This window comes from Eleginops maclovinus, chromosome 11 (assembly GCF_036324505.1).
Source record: "Eleginops maclovinus isolate JMC-PN-2008 ecotype Puerto Natales chromosome 11, JC_Emac_rtc_rv5, whole genome shotgun sequence".
NCBI classification, from domain to species: Eukaryota; Metazoa; Chordata; class Actinopteri; order Perciformes; family Eleginopidae; genus Eleginops; species Eleginops maclovinus.
The window spans coordinates 4,472,350-4,495,630 of record NC_086359.1 but is presented as its reverse complement, the minus strand read 5'-3'; the positions used below and the strand labels follow the sequence as shown (position 1 = coordinate 4,495,630).

At 43.2% G+C, this 23,281-nt stretch overlaps 2 protein-coding genes across 2 annotated transcripts in view; one reads left to right on the top strand and one right to left on the bottom strand.

The window, feature by feature from the left end:
* Positions 1-17,080, bottom strand: part of LOC134871752 (neuronal tyrosine-phosphorylated phosphoinositide-3-kinase adapter 1) — a 31,094-nt gene extending 14,014 nt beyond the window's left edge. Inside the window, exon 1 of the mRNA XM_063894613.1 lies at positions 16,977-17,080. The gene's annotated coding sequence lies outside the window, so the exon portion shown is untranslated. The remainder of the gene's footprint in view (positions 1-16,976) is intronic.
* Positions 17,081-19,380: 2,300 nt separating this feature from the next.
* On the top strand, positions 19,381-22,529 carry mogat3b (monoacylglycerol O-acyltransferase 3b). The gene is given in 9 exon segments (XM_063895419.1): positions 19,381-19,435; positions 19,836-19,919; positions 20,069-20,176; positions 20,377-20,456; positions 20,979-21,147; positions 21,150-21,182; positions 21,650-21,824; positions 21,964-22,148; positions 22,221-22,529. Coding segments are annotated over 8 exon segments (987 nt in total). The 5' UTR covers positions 19,381-19,435; positions 19,836-19,837; the 3' UTR covers positions 22,376-22,529.
* Positions 22,530-23,281: the final 752 nt, after the last annotated feature.

Here is a 23,281-nt window from a genome sequence, read left to right as displayed (position 1 = left end):
TCCCAACCTACTTGCAAGTTGACAAGTTTGACAGTGATTACTTTGTGATGTGGCGACGCACAATGAAACCCAAATAATCAAACCCAAATTACTGGCAGAACTGTAGGGGAGTCATTGCTTATCATTCTCGCCGTGTCATATCGAACAATCCTGCCCATTACTCCAACTGGCAGCCTTCAGAGCAGAGACACGGTGATCCATGGTGATGGAGTTGGCTGTTTTGTTTACCCCAACCTCTAGTGTATCACATGAGAAACTATTTATACTTTCATTATCCAGTTATGAATATTTGAGTAAGCATGGTAACTCAGCTGCGAAACGTCTCTGGCTGCAGGCCCTGGGATGGCCTAGCTAAGCCTGTCTGCTAGCCAGACAGTAATGTGGTTTGTCATATGTAGCGCATGCACAGCTTCCTACTCACGCTCGCCCCATGAGAAGCCGGGCTTGTTGTGGGGCAGATATCTGAGGGCCCAATGTTTTTATGCTGGAGAATGTGAATGTGCAACTCAATTGGCTGAGAAAAGCACAGCTGTCAGCTGATGCATGTTTCCAGTGTTTTTCCATCATAAATAGCAACAGAGTTTGACAGGTTTTTTTTTACCAGTGTACGTTGAAGCTTTATCATCAGTGCTTCTGGCATCAGTTTGCTTTGAGTTACAGCATTGCTGCTCAAACTGAATCACTTTATATGAGATGCATTAAAGCAACATTATGTAACTGGTTTTTATCTTAGAATAACAGCTTCACTTTGATGCTACACTGACTTGCAATAGGGAGAATGGTGCCTCTATCAATCCCACTTCGAACCCCGGGCCCCTTTTTCCTCCACTATACAACTTTGGCCAGCGGGATTTAGGCTAAGAACTCCTGGGAAAAGTGCGTAAGGCTTGACGGCACTAAGTTGTTATTGGTTTATTTTATGGAGAATTTTTCTTTGGTGTTCCCTCTAATGTCCTCCGGCTGCTCGGCCTCGACTCTGAGAGGAGATTCCTGACGGACAGAAAGCTTCACTTGTTGCTAAACTGCTAACTGCAGCTTACTGGAGGTAGTTTTGTTCTTAGTTTGAAACCACTTTATCCGCAGGCTATCCGAACATGGCACGTAGATTTGTCTTGGGGTCTCATACTGCAATGTTTTCTGTAAAATATTATAGAACAAAAGGATGTTATCTGCTTTGGTCGTCTTCAATCACCAGTATTGCATTCCCAACATGTTACAATGAAGCTTGATTTAAATCCAGTTTAACAAGCTCTGGATTCTGCTTTGAAACTCTTTGACTCAAGACAACATGACTAACATTTTCCAGCAGTTTAATTTCTGTACACATTCAGGACCAACTAGCATCTTCCTCACAACATCCTTTCTGTTAGAAAAGAGCTCAACCATCTCCCGCTATAAAGGGAACCAACGCACAGCAGCAGGCACCTGGTCCAGGCAACCTGTCGAGCTGTGTAGCTGTGTGTGTGTGCGTGTGTGTGTTGCTTTTGTCTCGGCCCAGTGTGTCATCCAGTGTGTCAGCGTGGCCACTGCTATTCTTGTTCACCCCGGCCCTCAACACAACCTCCACTGATGCTTGCTGACTCAATATTAATTAGGTTAGGGAGCTACGACTGTGGGTTGGGGCTTTTGTTAACTTTGATTTGGGTTTTGAGGATCTGGCAGCCCCGCAATTGTCGCATTAGGTGCCGAGGGGTTGGTGTGCAATTAGCTTGAAGAACCAGAAGATCTTCATCTGCAGGCATGCTCATAATCAAACCGCAAGCACAGCATTTAAAAGACTGACACCAAACATGCAGATCACTCTGATACAGGTTGGCTGTGATCGACCCCCAGAGTTGCTTTGAATCCAAAGTAAATCCAGAGCATTTAGGAAGTTGTTTCAGGAGCATCTGTAGGGTCAGGAGGCGCTTGAATTCCTCTCATTAGATCCAGGAGGCAGATGGAGCCATGATTCATTTCTCCGGATCTGCATGACTACTCACTCGTGCTCAAAAGCAAACAGATCACACACGCATACCGAGATCCACCAAACATGCTAAACGCACACGTGGCCACAGGGTGTGATGCGGTAGCTGTGGGTTAATGATGACACAGAATTTAGATCATTATCGACGGAAATTTAGAAATGCTAATTTGGGTGGAAGACAGGGCAACATTTAAATGATGCTGTTTGAGAGTTTTGCTTTTACTGCATCTTCTCTCTTTACTTTTCTTTCTCTGGCTCTGAGTTTCACACTTCAGGAACGCTGTGTACTGCAGCCCTCTGCCCTCCAGCCTCCACCTCAGCAGTGGCCCTGTAGTGTTGCTGCACCTCGCTGTGAGGGAGGCAGTAACACTGCAGAGGGGAGTCACACATCACAGCGCTGGCCTGGCATTGACAAAGGGGCAATGTTTCCATGAAACATATTTGCATTTCATTACTTTGGGGTATATAATCTCTTTGTTATTTGCAGACAAGATGCCCACCTGCCTCTTTTCTTGATTACAGAAAAAAAGCATTCATGATATTTGTGCCTTTGCAAAGCTGCTTGAACAGAAGTAATTAGATTGAAAGGTCCGATAGTCCAGGACATCTTGTTTATTATAGACGAGATCTTCTCCTTTTGCACACACAGTTCTGGGATGTTTGTGTTTCCTCCCTTCGAGGCTGAATTATATTGCAAATTAGCACAATTTAACTTTGTAACTTAGTACTGACAGCTGCCTCAGAGCTGGGGGAGAGTGGGCCTGAGTAACCAGGACCTCAATGATGTGCTGGGGAAAGTGCATTTTGAAAAAGCTTGAATGAAAAGATTGTGTTCATATTAAATTCAAATTGAGTAAATCAGCTGAAAGATGACATTTTGAATTAAAACTAAAATGAGTGGAGGTCCATTTTACCTCTGGATCTTTGCATGTGTACATAGAAGACGTTGAAGCCAAACAATGTGTACAAAACTCCGGACAGAAAGTAGAGTAAGTCGGAGGAGGAGGAGGAGGAGGAGGAGGAGGAGGAGGAGGAGGAGGAAGCATCACCAGGACTTTAACTGTGCAAATACTTTTACATCTGATTTGTCAATAATCTAGGATTTGTGGATTTTAAAGACTTATTTTCAGGGAAATATTTGTATTTGTTTCTCTACTGTGACTTTAATGTTCAGAAAGCTCTTTATGTTTCTCATACTGCCTGTGCTGCAGCACCTGTTTTCACCCTCTGTTTGAAACCTGAGCCCAGTCTGCTCTGATTGGTCAGCTGGCCGGCTCTGATGTGACTGCTCAACCGCTTACAGATGTCCCGCCCCTTAGCCTATCATGTGCAATGTGTTGGAGCGCTAGCCAATAGAAGTGTGAGTGTTACATAGTGATGTCATTATGTAATGGATGTAATATAACTTCTGGAGGGAACTTTGGGATATTAGGCTTTGCAGACCATTGACTTAAATAACACTCTACAGGAAAGGGAAACCCCCAGAAAGCCTAATAGGGCCTCTCTAAAACACAGGATGCAGTTCACTGGGTTTATTCTCTATCATTCACCAGACACACTGCTGCAGTCCAACCGGAGAAACAAACAGGGAAGAGAGAGGACGAGAGAGGAAGCAGGAGGGAAACCTTAAGGAGAGGAACGAGCAGCAGCAGGAGGAGGAGGAGGAGGAGAGATGGAGGCAGCGGGAGAGCGAGACGGTAGGGGGGGCCTGATGAAAAATGGGGGATGCCAATAAGTAGGGAGTCACTGAGGGATCAACCGAGCTGCAGATAAATATGATCAGGTGGAAAAAAACTGGAGGCTGATGGAGGGGAATATGGACGACGGGAACGTGAAGAGTGTGGGGAGGACAGTAAAAAACAGTGAGAGGCAGCCAGACTACAAGAATGGGGGAGGGAGGTGAAATCCAGCCTCTCACACTAGTCGCTGTGTGTGGTCTCCTAGCAACACTGTCAGCCATGCATCTCCTCTCCTCCAGCCGCTGAATATGCAACAAAGAGAAGACGACGTCATGCGTGACGAACCCGGGGTTGAACTTCACTGCGGTTTCATTTGTACCTGATCCCACCACCCCCCACCCCCCCGGCATCGATGCATCCCGTGCATCCTCAAGTGAGATAGCTAGATATCCGTGTTCGATATCCACCTTGCTGCCTCATCACGTACTGAGCTACGGACTTATTATCATGTCGTTATTGAACAAGGAACACGTGTTACGTCCCTTTTAGATGGGCAGTAAAAATGGTGTAACTTTGCAGCAAATTACACATCAATAAAAATAAAGCAATTAACAAAAATAGGACAAAAATGTGAAAAAGGTCTTGCAGTAGACCCAAAAAATGTCCCAGTTTGGGATTAATTAAGTACTTCTTATTTTATCTGATCTTAATTAATAAAAAATGGATATGTGATGATGATTACACAATATTTAAGCCTTCTTCTTCTTCTGTGTAATTCTATGCTCAATATCCATTTCCATCCACTTTCTGACTAATACAATCAACATGACATCTTATTAATGCCTTTTTAATGTTGATTTTCCTCCTCAGTGTCACCTCTTACTTCAGCTGCAGGTCTGGATATGAGGAGCCAGTTATTAAGCATGAAACTCAGGTACGGGTATTTCACAGCAGAACAATTCATCACCTGTCACTGAGGGGCAGGGGGGGGGGGCTTGATGTAAAATAGATATTAACGTGAGCCAGGAGAATTCAATAAGAAGTCTGGAATACTAAAGCAGGAGCACCATGGAATTAAACAGGTTTCCTCTAGAATAAAAAATAGCTTGTGATCACTTTTCTACAACCGGGCCTGCAGAGTAACAGATTACATGTAAAGGGATCAGAACAGAACGCTCTCATGTTGCAATCCTCTGACAGCTCTAACTCACGTGCACACTTGTCAGCCTTCGAACTAAAATCCTTGGACATGTTTGCTCTCTGCCAGGTGCAGGCCAGAAACGCTTTCAAAACAACATCCAGTGCTTCATGAACTCCAACACCCTAATTTAGGAGAAATGAACCCTCCCTTCCTGCAAGAAAACAGTCACAAGAGGTTAAAAAAAATGCTGGAAAAATCAACCAAGACAGATGCTGAGGAACCAGTCCAGGCAGCACAGCTATCTGAGCTAACGGCTAACTAGCTTACAGCAGCAACAGTTAGCGTTAAGCTACAAGCAGGCTTCATGTCCCGGGACTATCAGAATCAGAAACAGGTTTATTACACATACGAGGGATGTAGGGTGTAACTGTCTGTAAACACTGAATTAACACACAAATCAAGACAAACCAGAGCACCCCAAATCACAGAGGCTGCCATCCTTATGTTACAGGATTCCAAAAAAGGTAACAGTATTCCCTACACTTACATCAAAAGAAGACATAATCAGGTTACTGTTACATAAAAAGAAATACAATGGGGATTATCAGCAGGTCTATAGGTAGATGCCTGTATTGGATTTTATTCAAGCTATTTTGAATCTACTTTAGTTTAAATATATATATATATTTAAATGCAGTATGTGAACGTCTGATTTATTAAACAAAAATACAACTAAAACTAAAACAAATAAACTAAAACAGCACTACTCTGGAACCTATCATTTAAGAACATGCATGATTGATACTTGGGTTTTATTGTACTGTTGTCTTACATAATACACTTAAGAAAACATATCTTATTGATGTGTACTTCTCTTGCATTGCATTCAGTATTGAGGTAATCCAAAAGAGAGTGTGTTTTGATTCTCAGATTAATTTACTGATTCTTTTACAGGTACCTAGTGATTGTAATTTTTAACGTAACCCTCCCAACTCTGAGGACCCCTCCCTCTCCTCTTGTGTCTTGTTTTTCTCGCCCGCTGCTCCTCTGATCGACAAAACTTGTCCATGTTGGAGATTCTCTTAATCAGCAGATTTTTTTTGCAGCATAATTCACATGTATTTTAAAAGTGTGTCTGTGGTAATAATTCAAAAAGAGGTCACTGTCTTCACTTTTTGGGTTATACACTATTCCCTCGACTTCCTTCATGTGCTGAACATTTCACAATATTGCAGAGAAATGCCTGCAGCTGATGAGAATGGACAGGAGGAGGAGGAGGAGGAGGAGGAGGAGGAGGAGGAGGAGGAGGAGGAGGAGGAGATGGAGGAGGAGGAGGAGGAGGAGGCTGATGTATGACTCCAGGCCAGTGGTGGAAAACACATGAGAGGCGTACATGAATTCTGCTGATTTATCTTTCTCTCATTTGATACTTTTCTGATGTTTTCAACATGAAACAATACAAACAAATAAGCTCAGTATTTTGAGGTCTGCTCACGTGGAACAAATCAAATATTAACGACTCCTTGCATCATTCTTTTTGGGGTCAAATACCCCAAATACTCTCGCTTAAATATACATGCAAAAGACACTTTGCACTCTTTGAGAAGCGGTGTACAACCCGAGTGGTCGCTTAATTTTTTATGGACTGCAACCAAAAATACCGTACAAAAAAATCCTTCCCTGTTCCCCCTTGGCCCGGGTGTGTGTGTGTGTGTGTGTGTGTGTGTGTGTGTGTGTGTGTGTGTCTGTGTGTGTGTGTGTGTGTGTGTGTGTGTGTGTGTGTGTGTGTGTGTGTGTGTGTGTGTGTGTGTGTGTGTGTGTTCGGCTTGAAAAATAACGGATTGCATGTTACAGGATTAAGTAATCAAAATCCATATGGTAAAATAGTGTGTGTGATCTTAACTGTGTGTGTCAAACTAAAACGGAGCATTTTCTGTCAGTTCTGATTTTATTTCTGCTTTTTTAAACTGTAGGCTGAAGAGCTGCATCTACCAAATTAATTCAGAAAGCTCAAACAACACATCATAAGCTGTGTGGTCAAAAGGAGTCGGTCGGTGAATGACTTGTGCCCTTGCCTTCATCATCTTCTGCAAGAATCGACACTAACCAAGGTGACCTTCTGCACTGACATGGACAAGGCTTACAGATCCACAAGCCCTCATACGATACTGGACACGCATTCACTTGTTGTTTCTCCGTCAGGCTTTAAACAAGTTGAGGAAGTAACACATTGCAGACAGAAAGAATTAGCATGTGGTGAGAAAGACAAAGAAGGATTGTATTTTCTGCCTCTACTGTGACATGTTTACATGCTTCAATGCTCAAAATGTAGCCTTTGCAGACCATTAACATGCACAGAAATCTGTATAACTAAACCCCGGAAAGCATAACAGGGCCTCTTTAAGATTGAAATCAAATCAATAGCTCTGCAGCCTGTCACTAGACTTGGTGTGACGAAAGAGTGCAAAATCCCCAATGTTTCTGCAGTCAGAGACTTTATTCAGCACATAAGAAAACCCTTGTCCATTCCAAGTCTAAAGGGGAAAGTAAAGAGGGAGATCTCATCTTATACAAAGAAAAAGTCTATTTTGTTTGCTCTTTGGCTGCCTGGAAAACCGACTGGGAGGTACAGCGCCGCAGGGTAGCAGAAAGGGAACTGAAAAAACCCCTCCACGCCGGTGCTCGTGCACGAGGGGAAGAGCTCCACTCTGCAGCTGCACACGCTTCACTGAGCCAGCATCCCTCTATAACCAGGATCTGACTTATTTTAGATGTGGATTACCCAGCAATATTGTCTGCCTGCCTGTTGGTTTGAAGTCTGTTTCCTCCCTTAAGAAAACATTTTAAGGAATGCTCGTAATAAAATACCCAGAATGCCTGTCAGATAAATAGATTATGTTTAACACTAAATATTTTCCACAGTACATGATGTTCTTTTCTGTTGTGGTAGTGAGAAACATCATGTCTGCTCTATCTCTCTAACCAAAGCTGAAACACTTTCATGATCAGAGCAGTCGGACTTTGCTACGTGTCCTTTCCAACTGATTTGATCCACCTTTTAAAAAGCTAAAAACATCCTAGCCCTCAGCGCTTCCGGCTGTCCATGCCCCAACCAGACAAACCTCATAAACTATTCAGCAACAATTAAGCAAAGCCCACTAGCCCAAAGCAAAACAGTAATCAGCTGAACATCAATGTAAACTAGACACAAGATTTGCCTCGCAGCAGCTTGTAGTGGGCATGACTCGCATCTCAAAAACAGCTGGTGCGTTTTAAATCGCCTCGTTTTCAGTTACATCATTAGCAGAAGGTTAAAGAAATGTAGAAAAAAAGTTAAAGTCTGTGTGTCCTGGTGGGGCGTGTTTATTATTACAGTGGATGGATGGATGGATGGACGGCGGGCGGACGGACGGATGATAGATGGATGATTGATGGATGATGGATGGATGATAGATGGATGATAGATGGATAGATGGATGGATGGATGATGATGGATGGATGATAGATGGATGATGGATGATAGATGGATGATAGATGGATGGATGGATGGACGGACGGATGATGGATGGATGGATGGATGGATGGATGGATGGATGGATGGATGGATGGATGGATGGATGGATGGATGGATGGATGGATGGATGGATGGATGGATGGATGGATGATAGATGGATGGATAGATAGATGGATAGATGATAGATGGATGGATGATAGATGGATGGATGGATGGATGATAGATGGATGGATGATAGATGGATGGATGGATGGATGGATGATAGATGGATGATAGATAGATGGATGATAGATGGATAGATGATAGATGGATGATAGATGGATGATAGATGGATGGATAGATGGATGATAGATGGATGATAGATGGATAGATGATAGATGGATGATAGATGGATGGATAGATGGATGGATGATAAATGGATGGATGGATGGATGATAGATGGATGGATAGATGGATGATAGATGGATGATAGATGGATAGATGATAGATGGATGATAGATGGATGGATAGATGGATGATAGATGGATGATAGATGGATAGATGATAGATGGATGATAGATGGATGGATAGATGGATGATAGATGGATGATAGATGGATGGATAGATGGATGATAGATGGATGATAGATGGATGGATGGATGGATGATAGATGGATGATAGATGGACGGATGGATGGATGGATGGATGGATGGATGGACGGGCGGACGGACGGACGGATGATGGATGGATGGATGGATGGATGGATGGATGGATGATAGATGGATGGATGGATGATGGATGGATGGATGGATGGATGGATGGATGGATGATAGATGGATAGATGATAGATGGATGGATAGATGGATGATAGATGGATGGATGATAGATGGATGGATGGATGGATGATAGATGGATGGATGATAGATGGATGATAGATGGATGGATGATAGATGGATGGATGGATGGATGGATGATAGATGGATGATAGATAGATGGATGATAGATGGATGGATGGATGGATGGATGGATGGATGATGGATGATAGATGGATGGATGGATGATAGATGGATGGATGGATGGATGGTGGATGGATTTAAGTCCAGTAATACTCGGTTCTGATCCAGGCATCTGTTAATTTGAGCTATCAGACCGTTGCTAAGGAGACCAGACCGTTGCTAAGGAGAAGAGACCGCTGCTAAGGAGGATCAAGGGACACTCTGCAGTAGTACAGATCAATCCCCAATAAGGAGTCGAGTACATTAAGGGTCAGCTGTGGACAACAAACATCATGGAATACTTTCTTAATATTCATTTTTATATTTGTGGAGAGCACGAAGCTTTTTATATATGATGGCTAAACTGTCCCCGGTTAGGAAAAGAAAAAGAGCAAGAGAAGGAAAGAGGTTAAAAGACATAGCGCTGGACGTCAGAGAAATCTACAGAAGAAGAAAGACAGGAAGTAAACACTAAAGGAACAGTTTGAGCTCTGGCAGTGTTTAAAGACGGGTTCACGGAAGAGAAAATACCACCAGACTTGGACAGGTACAGAAAACGTTGATCTGTGCTGCCGTCTTACGCCAAACAATCATTTTCTTCACTGTAGCGACACGATCAATTTTAAATCAATACTGTGAGTCTGGTCGTTGCTTAATTTAGTATCTAACTGCGGGATAATGTGCAGCCGGTCGGTCATTAATGGAAAGAGAACACCAACATACTGATCAGGATCCAGAGGGGAAGCATCCCTTACATACACAACCAGGTCGCCACTAGGTGACCATATTATATAACCTTTACTCGAGAAAACAAACAAAAATAAACCGTCTCTAACTATCAGAAATGTCCCAATAAGTCCTGTAGATGTCGTTATAATAAACCTGTGTTTCTGCTGATGGAAATCACAGCCGCAGCGTTGGTGTGATTAGCAGAGCCGTGTATAAGGCCACAAGTGGTCTTCCAACATTTGAATCATCCTACTTCGTGTGCTCAAAATCCCCCGGTAAGCGAGTCATAGCGTAGGTTGCGCAAGATAAGAACACACACACACACACACACACATGCCCACACACAGCTCTCCCACTCCTTCATCTCATTACATACACATCATGTCTCTTATGGCCCAGTTGTTTGCGCCCCGCAGCGCTCCCCAGCATGACAGCAACTCAGAGATTTTGCTAAGACATTTTGTTCGACAAATAATACACTCTGCCACCTCTGGAGGTATGTTTTTGTGAGTAAAATCCCCTCAGACACAGTTAAAGAGCTGTTGAAAATCAGTAAGTCAGACATGTCTGAGAGCATTCTGAGTGTTTGTGAAGGGAGCAGGTGAAGTGGTAAGACTGTGCCGGCTCGCCCGTTGCCCTCACAGGTGATTGGCAGGTTTTCAGCTCAGGGTCTCACTTGAGCAATTCGTATTCCTGTCCTTCCCGCTGCTCACTGCACTGACAGTGATGAAATGAAAAGGCACTAACTGGGGCAAATGGCAGGTGATGGAAGATTACACACTGCAGGGTGTCTGCCTCGGACAGTGTGTGCTTATATGCTGTACTTTCCGTTAAGAAAAGTGTAGGGAAGAATATCACTGGATTCAAAGAGGCCCCTGTTAGGCTTTCAGCAGGTTTTTACTTCCTGAAGTGTGTTATATAGATTTGTGTGCATGTAAATGGTCTGCAAAGGCTCAAATCCCTGCCTGAAACACCTCAAATGGCCTCCTTTGTTTACTTCCATAACATAAAGACATCGCTATGTAACACTCACACTTCTATTGGCTAGTGCTCCAACACATTGTGCTTCATAGGCTGAAGGGCGGGACATCCCTAAGCGATTGACCAATCACAACAGAGTCGGCCAGCTAACCAATCAGAGCAGACTGGGCTCTGGTTTCAGACAGAGGGTGAGAATAGGTGCTGCAGCACAGGCAGTATGAGAAACATAAAGAGCTGTTTGAAATTTAAAGAATGGAGACGTGTCCCAGTAGAGGCACTAAACACTATTTTAAAACCTGTAAATGAACATAATATGATCTCTTTAAAATGTTTGCTCAACACAAATTGTGTAGATGGGCCTTCATTTAAAACATCTAACATCTTTGTATTGCATCAGTGGGGGAAAAAAACCTGAGTTTGACTCTGTGTTTGTGCTGCCGTCAAGCCAATCAGCCGGGACTCTTTTCAGGACACATGAAGATGGCTTTGACATTTACAACACGTACTTAAGTCACCCTGTGCTCACAATTTGCATTTCAGGAGTCGTTGTGTTCCCTCACCTATTTCACACACGGTAGCTGAACCCGGAGTTTTTTTTGCTATTGGCCTTTACGAATGTCGCAGACAATAAATTACCGCTGTGAGATACTTCTACAATTATAGCCGCGCATCACTTTCAAACTCATGCATGCAAGGACATGTAGGGAGTAGGATGTTTGTGGAGCATACATTTCTGATGTTTGCAGTACACACATACCACCTAATGAATTACACATTAGTCAAGGTCTTTTGAAGGTCTTTAGCATGATTGCAGCTCATTAACGAGAAGAGGGACGGACTCCAAACCACTCTGGACCTTTTATGCAGCCTTTTATGCACATGTTTAATTCAAAATACAGCTGAAACATTCTCCACTTTAACTCCATTTCTTACCATTACTGGTCTCAGATGCCGAAATGACTTTGCTTGGGGCTTCATGGAGATAAATGGCACACAAACGAATGTAAACATTGCCACAGACATGCATGTTTAACCATGTGGAAAAGCTGCGTAGAGACAGATAAATAGAGGGTGATTAACATGGCTTGAGACATGGGACCTCCGAGCCAACAAGAGAGGCGCAACTGTTGGCTCCTGACTTTATTTATTTTGCATGGTACCTTACAAATGGCTCGGAAAGGTTTAATGAGGAGAAAACAGAGGGGAAATGAACAAAGATGAGTTGCCCCAAGGAAATCATTACCACACATCATTACTCTTGACTACACACCGCACTGAAGCCTGGATGCAGTAGGATGCTTATACTGTAATCAAGAGAGAAGACATTTAAAAGGGGAGCATTGCAATTGGACATATACATCCCAGACATCCTACGATTGGAAAAAGGACATGCAAGCTTGCCTTTTGAAACACAGAAGCTGCACAGGGAGTTTTTCAAATACAGCACTCAGAACAAAAGAGGACATATTATGGTCATGTTCAGGTTCACATTATGTATCTTGTGCATCTACTGTGACATGTTTCCATGCTTAAATGTTCAAAAAGGTCTTTATTTTACCGTTTGCAGACCATTTACGTGCACAAAAACCTATATTACACACTACAGGAACGAGTCAACCCAAAAAAAAGCATAATAGGGCTCCTTTGAAATGGAGAAATTAATTCGGACATCCTCGGATCAGATGAAAGACACACATGACCTTTGAAAGTGTGTAGTGAGTGAGTTTCCCCAAAAAAATCACCAAGAAGAGAGCTATGGGTGCAGCAGATGTCTTTCCATTTAAGCGCAAAATAGAGCGGGCAATCTGTTTGCCTTTATGATATCCATTCAGAGAGGAGGTCAGATTGGGAGACACAGCTGAAGAAAAGGTCTACTGGGATTCAATACTGTTTATCCCCCCCCTGTTACCGGGCAGCCCCTGAGCGAAGAGCCCAGAGGGACAGAGGGCAACCGGGGATAACATCTAACCAGGGTTGGGAGGAAATGCTATCAGTAATGATTACAAGTTACCTTTAAAAACACCTTTTCTAAGTACCAAAATATAAAAGTACGGTAATCTGATTACTCTCCGTTACTTTTGGGTTACATCAATAGGGTTAGGGTTTCAAATGCAATGCAAATGAAAACCAAAAAGCAGGCAGATGGTCTAGCTCATAATATATTGATCTTTATTTTAAAAAGCATTGAAACATTGTTTTCCTGCTAGTATTTTTAACGGTTATCTGTTTACGTATTTTCTAATGTCACTGTAAGGGACACTGCTACCTTTCTTTGTATGTGGACCACATAACCATGTGTCTGTACTCAATACTGTGTCTATCTCAAGTGAAAACCCATCATTTCTTATGTGAATGGGAACTTATTCAACATTACGTGGCTCAAGGAGAAAACTCACGATACACATCGCAAATCCAATACAAAGAAGGGAGTTCTTGAATCAATTTGACCTACATTAGTGACGCGAGATGAAAGGGGCCCTCCGACAGTTTTCATGGTTTCTCAGTCTGTGAATAAGGCGTCTGATGTGTTTTATGAGGAGCTTCGTCTAGTCTGAGAAAAATAAACCCGGATGATGTCACACCGACGTCAGCTGCATTATCTAAGCTCTATCCTGGAAAAGTCACAACATTAAGGCCTTTGTGATAACCTGGAGTTTACCAGAAAGAGAGTGAGACACAATTAAGATACCCCATTATGCTTTATGGGGGTTTCTCTTTCCTGTCGTGTCTTATATAAGTTTGACTGCATGTCAATGGTCTGCAAAGGCTGAAATCCCAAAGTGTTTACTTCCAGAACATGATGAGATCACCAAGTAACACTCACGCTCCTATTGGCTCCAACACATTATACGTGATAGGCTAAGGGGCGGAGCAACTCAAAGCGGTTGACAAATCACAACAGAGCCAGTTAACCAATCAGAGCAGCTCTGGTTTCAGACAGAGGGTGAAAAGAGGTGCTGCAGCACAGGCAGTATGAGAAAAATAAAGAGCTTTTTGAACATTGAAGCATGGAGACATGTCACAAAATACAAATATGAACCTAAAAATGAGCAGAATATGCCGCTTTGAATTCCTTCTCTTTGACTTTCTCGCCACATGCTATTTCTTTTTGCAGCAGCACAGGCAGTATGTCACAATTAAGACAGAAAATACAAATAAATACCTGAAAATGAACACAATTGAGACCTTTAAAGAGGCAGCACAGACTGTTGGAAGCAGCTAATGATAATGGTTGGTTTTTTTATCTGGCCGTTATAGTTAGATTTTTTGGATTGATTGGTCGGACTATGACATGACATCTTAAATCCTCAAATGATTCTTCCAAAGAGACATTAAATGAGACAAAGAGAAGCCATAGGAGAAGGTGGAACATGAGGATGGGGAGCGTCGGTTCACTGTTTTTGAAAAGAATATTCAATGATCAAAATAGTGACCGATAATGTCCCGGTCAATTAACAAATGAATTCATCCCCTCAGCCTCCCCGCTCTAATGCCGTTCAATCACTTTTACTCGAGTGTTATTAACTCAGCATTATTGCACAGGGGGAAGTGGCGCAGAAAGACTCTGACGATCAAAACTAAACTTTAACTCTATAAATCCTTCGTTTTTTAAATGAAAGCACTCACTCATAATGCTTGTGAGCTGCATTTCTGACTCCCTCAGACAGAGCAGAGAAAACCAAGATGGTGAATCCACAGATGGAGGAAACACCTGCTCTCCTCATGCAGAAGCAACAACACACACACACACACACACACACCGCAGCCAGCTAAACACGTCTACAGGGGTATTGATTACAAATACCTCCACGACCGGTCAGTAGTAACCGTATATATAACCAGGGCTGTCTTCGAAAGGGTTTTCCTTTACAATTACTTGTGACCTGTCAAAGGTGTTATCAACAACATTTGGTCCACAAAAAGTGTGTTATGTAAGACAAAATAATAACGGGAGATATTTAATGTAAAAAATGTCTGGCCTTTACACCATCAATGAAACACTACAGTTTAAAAAGCCAAAATAACTTCCTGACAGAAAATGTTAGACAGGGGCTATCCACCCGACACGAGGAGAGGGCTTAACATGTCAGCGTCTGCCACTGCTATCGTGCATCCATCAGTCCCCTGCTTCCTGTCTCTCCTTCCCCATCAGTCCCTGCATATGAGGGCCTCCCCTCGCCCTCTCTGGGTCCAGGACATGTGTGTGTGTGTTCAATATCCCAAACTGAATTGCTCATCCTCTTTGGAATCAGACATGAGGAATAAGGACTTGCCGGTCAGAGCGACTGATTCATCCTCCTTCTGGAGAAAGCTCAAATGTAGTCAGAGTCCTTTCTCCTTAATTGGAAACACTTTCAATTCTTTCTACATCATGAGCTCTGCTGCCTAATGTCCTTAACAAAAGTCTGGTTGTTCTTAAAAAGGTAACTGGTAATAGTAATGCAATACCTTTAAATAAGTAACCCATATGTCTGTACTTTGGGATGACCAGGAAGCAACGACAGGCTGTGCGAGCTCTGGTTTTGCTTCTGCATTCAAGGCACACTGCACAGTGTGTGATACTCACAGCCTGGACTCAATGACCCCGAATACACAGCTGCTCTGAACCATCCCTGCTCTCCTCTGTCTGTACCACGAGTGCTTTAAACTGAACAGCACCACAAATCAGATCCTGTCTATCTGTTAGCCAAGAACCAACGCTAGTTTATGTCAGCTGCAAGGTCAAGCAAGGCTGACTGCTTTTTAGTTTCATTTTTTATTTCAGTTTCGGCCAAAAAATGCTTTTCCTAAATTCATATATGTCTGTAAGGATTTGTTGTTTTGTATATACACACACAACCCTTTTAAACTTTCACTGTGTCATGTTTGAAAGACATCCATAATAATTTAGAAAATAAAATGTCAGTCCAAAATAACATTTCCAGCTGAAGTGAAGCAGCCTTTCCCCCGTCTCCCCGTTATAAGAGCCAGGAAGAGAAATACCATTTTAGCTTCCTTTTATCACCATTATTCTGCTGTGTTTTCAATTTAAACTCGAACTGGGGAGGTGTACAAACCTCCCAGTGTGAGTGGTTTTGAGTGGCTGTCACGCCCGGAAAAAAAAGAGAGGGGGGGGGGGGCAGTATTGACTAACCTTAATTTTCATTCACAAACCCTCGACCCCTTGGGCTCGCATCACTCAGGATGTATATACTGCGGCAGTTTATCGGGTATCATCTTTATAATAAAAACACACATGTGGTGATCTCGGCTCCCCTCATCCAGACGCCTCCCCTTTCCCACACCCCAAAGACGCGCCAACACATCTTCCTCACCTGGCTGCGCACAAGCACAACACACACACACAGACACACACACACACACACACACACACACACACACACACACACACACACATTGCCAACGTGTTTCACAAAAACTACACCATCCAGTCACACAAACACAAAAAGCATCCCACTACCAAAGCATTTCTCTTGTTATGATTCGTAAACATGCAGATGTTTTCCATCATGGCCTCGCAGAGTGAGGCTCCCATCACTGACACCGAGGTATTTGCCCAGCATCAGCAGTCAGCTGGTGGAGGCTTGTTTTTAGGTGAAATATTTATAAGGTCTTGTCACGACTGAAGTTAAAACGCGGGCTGTTTGGTGGGTTGCACTGCGCGGCGGTCCTGACGTTGTGCACCTCCCCGTCTCTTTTGTGTTTGGGTTTAGAAATACAGGCCTTATATTCACCGTCATGGGCTGTGAGGCTTCAAGGTTGAATAATTTGGCTTGTGGACACGAAGCGGCTCGCTGTCAACCCTGTATTTCTTCACATTTTATGCGTAAAAACACCGTCAGGCCCGCACGTCTCCTCCGAAATACAGCACCATATTCCCTGCTGCTAATTAAGCAGCGTTTCGACCATGACAGCTGGATATATAGGCTAGATGATGCAGGCGACTGATTTAAGGAGCAAAACATAACGTTATGGAAGGTGTGATGCCTACCTTGGTATGTGTGTAGCCTATGGCTGGCGCAGAGGCAGACTATGCCGATATCCAGTTGCCCAGGCTCGTAAAATCAGACAACAACAACACCACGCCGGTTGTTGATGACACAGCTGTCTTGGTAGACGGGAGGGGGGAAAAAATCCTTTCCCAGATGTGTCAATTGACGAGTAAATGAAAAATCAGTTATTCAGACGCATTTTACCGGACTGACGCCTTTTCTTGACGCGAAAGGTCTTCCATGTTTCTGATAAACAGCGCACTGTACTACCGAGGCTCGGTGTACCCTGGTCGCTGTCAGCCCTGTTTGAAAACCATGATGCAGTTCAATGCGACGCTACAAAAGCTTCCCTTGCAAACACTCAGGTGAAACGCCATCCTTGTGTGCTTGGAAAAAACACATGCTCCAGCGTGACCTCCGCGAAATAAACACTCAGGCATAAACAGAAGAAAGAAAGACGTCAAAACAAAAAAATGCGCAGATATGAGCGCGCGGTGTTGGATCAAGCGCTGGGCATCCTCACTGTGTGTTTGCATCCATATTAATATTCATACAGTACTTCCTGAGAGCACACCAGTGGTTGTTTATAGAAGAAGGGGGGAAAAAAGCATCCGAGGGGTCTCTGAGTCCAACTGCGGCGAGAGGCTGTTTTCAGCAGACCCAAATGAAATTCCCCTTCATATTAAGCAGCAGACTCATAAAATGTCCGGATAGATTATCGGCAAAGTGTAGTTTACGATTGTTGTTCAACTAAAAACATCGACTATTTCACCAGTATGCACAAAAACACAACATAGTGTAATTTATGAGAATATTAGGGAGTCTTTGTAGGGATGTCATGGGAGATCAAATACTATAAAATATAAAACCAGCTCACCATAAAACCCCTAATCCCACAGAAAAGTAGGCTAAACTGTCATATGAATATCGGTGTAACATTTTGATTGGACTGTTTCTTAAAGACCCATTCAATAAATGCACTGAGACCTGACTGACAGTCTTCACTTATAGTATTGGCTATAATGCCGTTTTTTTTTTCTAATAGGGTTATGGGAAATATTCATATAGAAATGTAGTCTCTCTTTTTTTTGGGGGGGGGGGGGGGGTCACATGACCAACTAGCCGACACATGGCCTGTGTGAGGGACACGCCCCCTAAAGTCCGTGGGAGGTTGAGGACAGTTAAGGTTGAGTTTAGGCAAGAGATTAAAGGTGCTTCATCAAGAAGAATGCATGCCTTTATCATGAGAGGTTTATCAGTAAAATCTTTGGACTTGTGGCTCTGATAAATACATCAATGTGTAGGGGTCAAAGTATGTCTGCGAGGGGTCATCGCCTTAGACACCTCGGGAAAGTCCACACACCTATCAGTGAGTGACTCAACTGTATTCAGAAAGTCAATTTGAATTGAATTACAGGCAGTGGGGGAGAAACATTCAGAGCATTCATTTAAAGAGGACATGTTCTGCTCAATTTCAGCTTCTTATTTTTATGTAGTGTCTCTCCTGGGACATGTCTCCATGCTCTAATGTTCATAAAGTTCTTTATGTTTCTCATACTGCCTGTGTTGCAGCTCCTCTTTTCACCCTCTGTCTGAAACCAGAGCCCAGTCTGCTCTGATTGGTTAGCTGGCCGGCTCTGTTGTGATTGGTCAACCGAGTAGAGATGTCCCGCCACTTAACCTATCACTATATGTGTTTGAGCGCTTGCCAATAGAAGCACGAGTGTTACATAGTGATGTCATTATGTTGCTGAAGTAAACAAAGGAGTCCAATGGAGGCGTCCTCTTCAATTGTTCCAGCTGAGCATACACAAAACCAAGATTGCCATTCCTCTAAGCTTTCTTGTGCTGTACTTGGTGACATTTGGTCCTATGTTTTTGTACAAATGTTAAAAGAACATATCTTTTCCTTTATCTGTGTTTTGTTCGTCTTCCGGTACAAATATAAACTAAATAAAATTGTGTTTTCTAAAAGCCTCTCACTGGTTCAAAGTGCAGAATGCCTTCACTTGTATTGGGAAATATCTTCAGGTCTCACTGACCGTATAGGTTGACAAAGGGAAGGCACGTGGAAATGAAAGAAAAGTGAGAAAGAACAATATTTAAAACATTCATAACTGTCACTTTATGAGAGAGGAATAGAGAATTCTACTTTTGGTTTTCTCCGTTTCTCTTATGAAGTTAAATGCACTTATGAGCGGTTTACATGTTACCACTTTAAAATGACCAACAAAAGAGCCAAAAATCAAACTAAGCAATGTCCTTCACAGATCTAATATTACCACCCAACTATCAGACTTTTTATCTCTTACCTTGCTTGCTTGTGTGTCAAAGTATCGGGGGAGTGGATTTGTTATCAGCTGTTTTACATGATCTGGGCAAAGTGCATCCTGCATGTTGTGCATTTGCACAAACGGTGAATCTGCATCCATTCAAATTAACTCAGGAATCGACTATAGTAAGGTAACGTTTTACATTTTACCCGTAGCAGTGTGGTCATTCATGTTGTCCTAATGTCGTTAAGAGTCTAGGTGTTTGCTGCCGTCGACACGTTTGTTCTGATAAGTTTTATATGTGAGCAAATTGAAACTAGTTGAGCCTGTCAGCTTCCTCCTGAGAGAGTTATTTGTGCCTGCATTGTGAGTTTTTCAGCCTATGACCTACCTTAACAAAGAATGAAAGCTGAAGTGCTCATTATTGCAGCAATCTGATCTCTATCATAAAAAAGGCATAAATGTCATTAATGTCTCACATAAAGTCTACAGGTGTTGAGTCCATGATTTATAGACCCATGACCTTTACTGAATGAAAGCACAGTTTTAAATGTTTAAATTGATGGTATGTTCTCCTGGTTGCAGGAATGACTAAAGGAAAAACTAAGTGGAAGGAGTTTTTGGAGGTAGTAAGTACTCTGCAATGGGCTTTAACCTTTCTCCTCTTAGGTAAGATCCCACCACACAAACACTTTGTATCAAATGACACTGGGAAGTATGAGAAACGTTTTTAGATCATGTTAGTTCACGAGGGTCTCAGTTCATTTGTAGAGCACCTCTGTGTTCACACTGCTCATCTGTGAATCTTGTACCTCCAGGAGTGGCCTGCACTCTCTTGATGGTGTACCTCATGTTCACCTCACTGTGGCCGCTCCCCACTCTCTACTTCATCTGGCAGGTGATAGACTGGCAAACCCCTGAGAGAGGTAAAGGAAGGGACATCATTCAACACCCACTAAAATCAAAGTACCTAATATAATAAAGCAGTAATGTAATAATAATAATAATGAAGTTGTATATTTTCCGGTTATCAAAAGCAGTTGGCAACACAAATATTTAGCTTACAGTGAGTGTGTAGTGTTGAGATGACACACTCTGCCTCTGAGACTTCTAATGTGTCCACCAGGGGGCAGGAAACAACAACACACAACATTTGTGAGGAACTGGAGGGTATGGGAGCACCTCAGGGACTTTTTCCCAGTCAAAGTAAGTTTCACACAGAGATGGGAAGTACACTTACTTAAGTACAATTTTGAGATACTTGTGGATTACTTGATTATTTCCATGTTATACTACTTTGTACTTCTACTCAGAGGTAGCTGGTGTACTTTTACTCCACTACATCTCATCCATTTAGTTGCTAGGCAGATTTGGATTAATGATGGTAAATATAATCAGCCCTTAAATCAGACTTTAGTTCACCTGCAGTAAATCCAGCAGCTACCCTGCAGTATACAAAGCCATTAAAACTAGCTGCACCTTTACCAGCTCTGAGAACACTTTAATGATCAATCATTATAAAACATATCAGAGATATTATTCTGAAATGGACCAATCAAACAATGGCACAATGGTTCCCACACTCTGGTACTTGTACTTTTACTCAAGTACGAGATAGATCCTTTGTATGGAGCATGTGCTTTTTAAATCTCTAATTCAATGTCAGGATATTGAAGTTGGATTGGGTTGGGTTTAAAGTCTCTGCTCATCATAACTTCTCTTGCTCAGTTGGTGAAGACAGCCGAGCTGAATCCAAACAAGAACTACGTTGTTGGTATTCATCCGCACGGCATCATGAGTGCCGGGGCCTTCACCTGCTTCAGCACCGAGTGCTGCGGCTTCACCGAGTTGTTCCCTGGGCTGCGATCCACCCTGGTGATACTGGCCGGGCTTTTTAGGCTCCGCTCTTTAGGGAGTACTTAATGTTTGCAGGTATGTATGTTCAACTGAAGGAAGAAGAGTCGGAGGATGAAACCCTCTTTATTTGTCACACACATGCACACAGCAGAGCACACACAGTGAAATTGGTCCTCTGCATTTAACCCATCCTAGTACTAGGAGCAGTGGGCAGCTATTGTGCAGCGCCCGGGGAGCAATGGGGAGGGGGGATTGGAGGTGTCCGGTGCCTTGATCAAGGGCACCACAGCAGGGCCCTAGGAGGGGAACTGGGACCTCTCCAAGTAGCAGTCCACTTTCAATATTTTTTCAAGTCTGTTCGGGGACTTGAACCGGCGACCCTACGATTCCCAGTCCAAGCCCCTACTGACTGAACCACTGCTGGACTTTAAAAAAAAAAGTTTTTACTCATGCCTAGATAGAAGGAGGAGGAGGTGCTGTTTGAGACTGCACATGGAAGGAAGAACATCCACAGTCACTGCTGTCTTACTTTGTGTGATCAGGTCTTCTTCCAGTCAGCAAGCCGAGCCTCGTGCACCTCCTCACCAAAAGAGGGAAGGGAAACGCAGTGGTGATTGTGATAGGAGGCGCTGCGGAGTCGCTGGCCTCAGCTCCTGGAGTCAACACTGTGGTGATGAGGCAGAGGAAGGGATTTGTCAGGGTGGCCCTGGAGTTTGGGTGAGATAAAACACACATTACAGCTCTGTGTAACAGCTCAGTGTGTATTGGCCCCCTCCACAACCACCCATGAATACCAGTTATCAGTCTCATTCTTCTCTCAGTTTGACAGTATTTGACCTCTGATGATCTTCCACAGGGCCGATCTGGTGCCAGTTTACTCGTTTGGGGAAAATGAGCTCTTTAAGCAGGTGATTTTGTCAGAAGGCAGCATCGGGCTGAAGTTACAGGTCCTGTTCAAAAAGATTGTGGGTTTCGCCCCGTGTCTGTTCGTTGGAGAGCACATGGCCATCCTGCCCTACAGGAAACCCGTCACAACTGTTGGTGAGTGTTTCCTTTTCCTAAACACGGTGGTACTTTTATTTATTTTTATTCTAACACTCTGGCTTCTTACAGTGGGAAGTCCAATCTCAGTGCCGAAGCCCTTCAGCCCCACTGAGGAGGAGGTGGACCACTATCATAGACTTTACATGGAGGCCCTGACCAAGTTATTCCACGAACACAAGGTCAGCTGTGGACTCTCTGAAAGCCACCAGCTCCAGATCATCTAGACAACTCTCTTCCAAATGTAATAGCTGTTTTTATTTGAGTGTGGATCCGATAGTCCTGAACATTGACCCTCCAGGTTCTACTGTAGTTTATGATAATATCTCATGTGAATATGTGCATATGTGCCAGTGTGAAACAATAAATTGAATCAAAATGTGTTTACATGCTCACTAAAAGTAGATATTCCGGAGTATGTCATGTATTTTTTAAATGAAACCCCCACAAATGACACTGCTGCAGTTCGTACCTGTGACTTGCATAAAGTACAACCAGGAGCGACTGCAGAGTGAGCACTTTGTAAATGGCGGTGTTGAATACTGAATATTTCTCGCACCACTGCAAGGCCTCTGCAGTTTTCTACTTAGCAGCTGTGAGGAGAAAAAAGGCCAGCATGCATGTCAGTCAAAGGTTCTCCCAGCAGAGGGCGACACTTCCTCACAGCTGCTTCACTTTCAGTACCAGGAGGATTTGGGGGTCTGGAGACCTCCAGAGAAAATCATTTAGCACAAATCATTCACATCTGGTTGAAATGAAGACCGTTTTTATTCATGCTTACCTATAGTTTTGAGAAGTAGATCTCATATGTCCTGGGGACGGTCTTCTGTATCGTTTGGTTGCCTTTTATTACGGCATTTTTCTCTTATTTGATAAATAATTAATACATATTAATTAGACAGCAGTAGCTCGGTCTGTAGGGACTTGGAACCCGAGGGTTGCTGGTTCAATTCTCAAACAGACCAACGTAAAGAGTTTGGAGGGGCGCTTAAAGAGGTCCCTGTTCACCTGTGGTGGTCACACTGCTACCCTGGCGCTGTATGATAGCTGTTATACTAGGATGGTAGTCCTAATAGAACTTGGATGGGTTACATGCAGAGGTTAGTTTGCAGTAAACATGTTCGTTAGCGTGA